The 748-nt window shown below is 65.5% G+C and overlaps 1 protein-coding gene across 1 annotated transcript; it reads right to left on the bottom strand.

The window, feature by feature from the left end:
- Positions 1–3: 3 nt before the first annotated feature.
- Positions 4–728, bottom strand: LOC104916212 (alpha-sarcoglycan-like). The gene is made up of 3 exons (XM_010727219.3): positions 495–728; positions 220–425; positions 4–53 (listed from the first exon to the last, which is right to left on the bottom strand). Exons 1-3 carry the CDS (start codon positions 693–695, stop codon positions 23–25), a joined length of 438 nt encoding a protein of 145 aa, XP_010725521.2. The 5' UTR covers positions 696–728; the 3' UTR covers positions 4–22.
- Positions 729–748: the final 20 nt, after the last annotated feature.

A 748-nucleotide genomic window follows, 5' to 3' on the forward strand; every position in this document is an offset into this window, starting at 1 on the left:
CCCCCCAGCTCACCCCAGGGACTTACTCAGACGTCTCCAAGTCCCGCTTTGCCCTACAGAACAGATCAGAGATGGGGGATAAGAAACAACCGACAAAGCAGGCGGTGAGAAGTGGTCACCCACACACTGCCCCCAAGGCAAAGGGGCACCACAGTCAGCTCCCCACACCCCACCCAGGTGGGAAAGGGACGTGACCCCCCCCTCAAGTGCCCAACTCACACTCCCTCCCGACGGCAGCACATGAGGTGGCCCAGCACCACACACAGCACCGCAGCCACCGCCAGCGGCACCAGCAGCGTCACCAGGAAAGCAGGCAGCAGATCTTTGGGGGGGGGCGAAGTGGGGGGCTGGAAATCCCCGCTCCCCTCCAACACCCCGGGACCCCACACCAGTCCCGGTGCCGTGGGGGTGGGCAGCACCTGCAGCTGGAAAGGAGAGGGAGGTCAATGTCAGGCACGGCCCGGAGGTGTGGGGGGCTGGGGAGCGGGTCTCACCAGGGTGAGGTTGCACCAGCGGATGGCAAAGTGGGGTGCGAAGGTGTCGTAGCAGGAGGCGAGGGGCTGCTGGCCCAGACGGCAGTGGAAGAGGCTCTGCGGAGAGCTGGCAGCCAGCAGGCAGGGGGAGAAGGCAGCGTGGGAGCCCACCTTGACGTACACCCTGCACGGCATGGACGCCATGGGATGACACCCCGACATCACCGCCAACCCCACCGCGTGGATCCAACCAAGATTTTCCCATCACCACCCCC

Source organism: Meleagris gallopavo, unplaced genomic scaffold, assembly GCF_000146605.3.
Source record: "Meleagris gallopavo isolate NT-WF06-2002-E0010 breed Aviagen turkey brand Nicholas breeding stock unplaced genomic scaffold, Turkey_5.1 ChrUn_random_7180001874826, whole genome shotgun sequence".
NCBI classification, from domain to species: domain Eukaryota; kingdom Metazoa; phylum Chordata; class Aves; order Galliformes; family Phasianidae; genus Meleagris; species Meleagris gallopavo.

Bases quoted from the DNA above. Each gene is read 5' to 3' on its own strand.
- LOC104916212 (XM_010727219.3), bottom strand. From the start codon at position 695: ATGTCGGGGTGTCATCCCATGGCGTCCATGCCGTGCAGGGTGTACGTC. The intron at 426-494 runs GTGAGACCCGCT...TCTCCTTTCCAG, and splicing joins GCTGGTGCAACCTCACCCTG to CTGCAGGTGCTGCCCACCCC. The intron at 54-219 runs GTGAGTTGGGCA...TCTGTTCTGTAG, and splicing joins TGCTGCCGTCGGGAGGGAGT to GGCAAAGCGGGACTTGGAGA.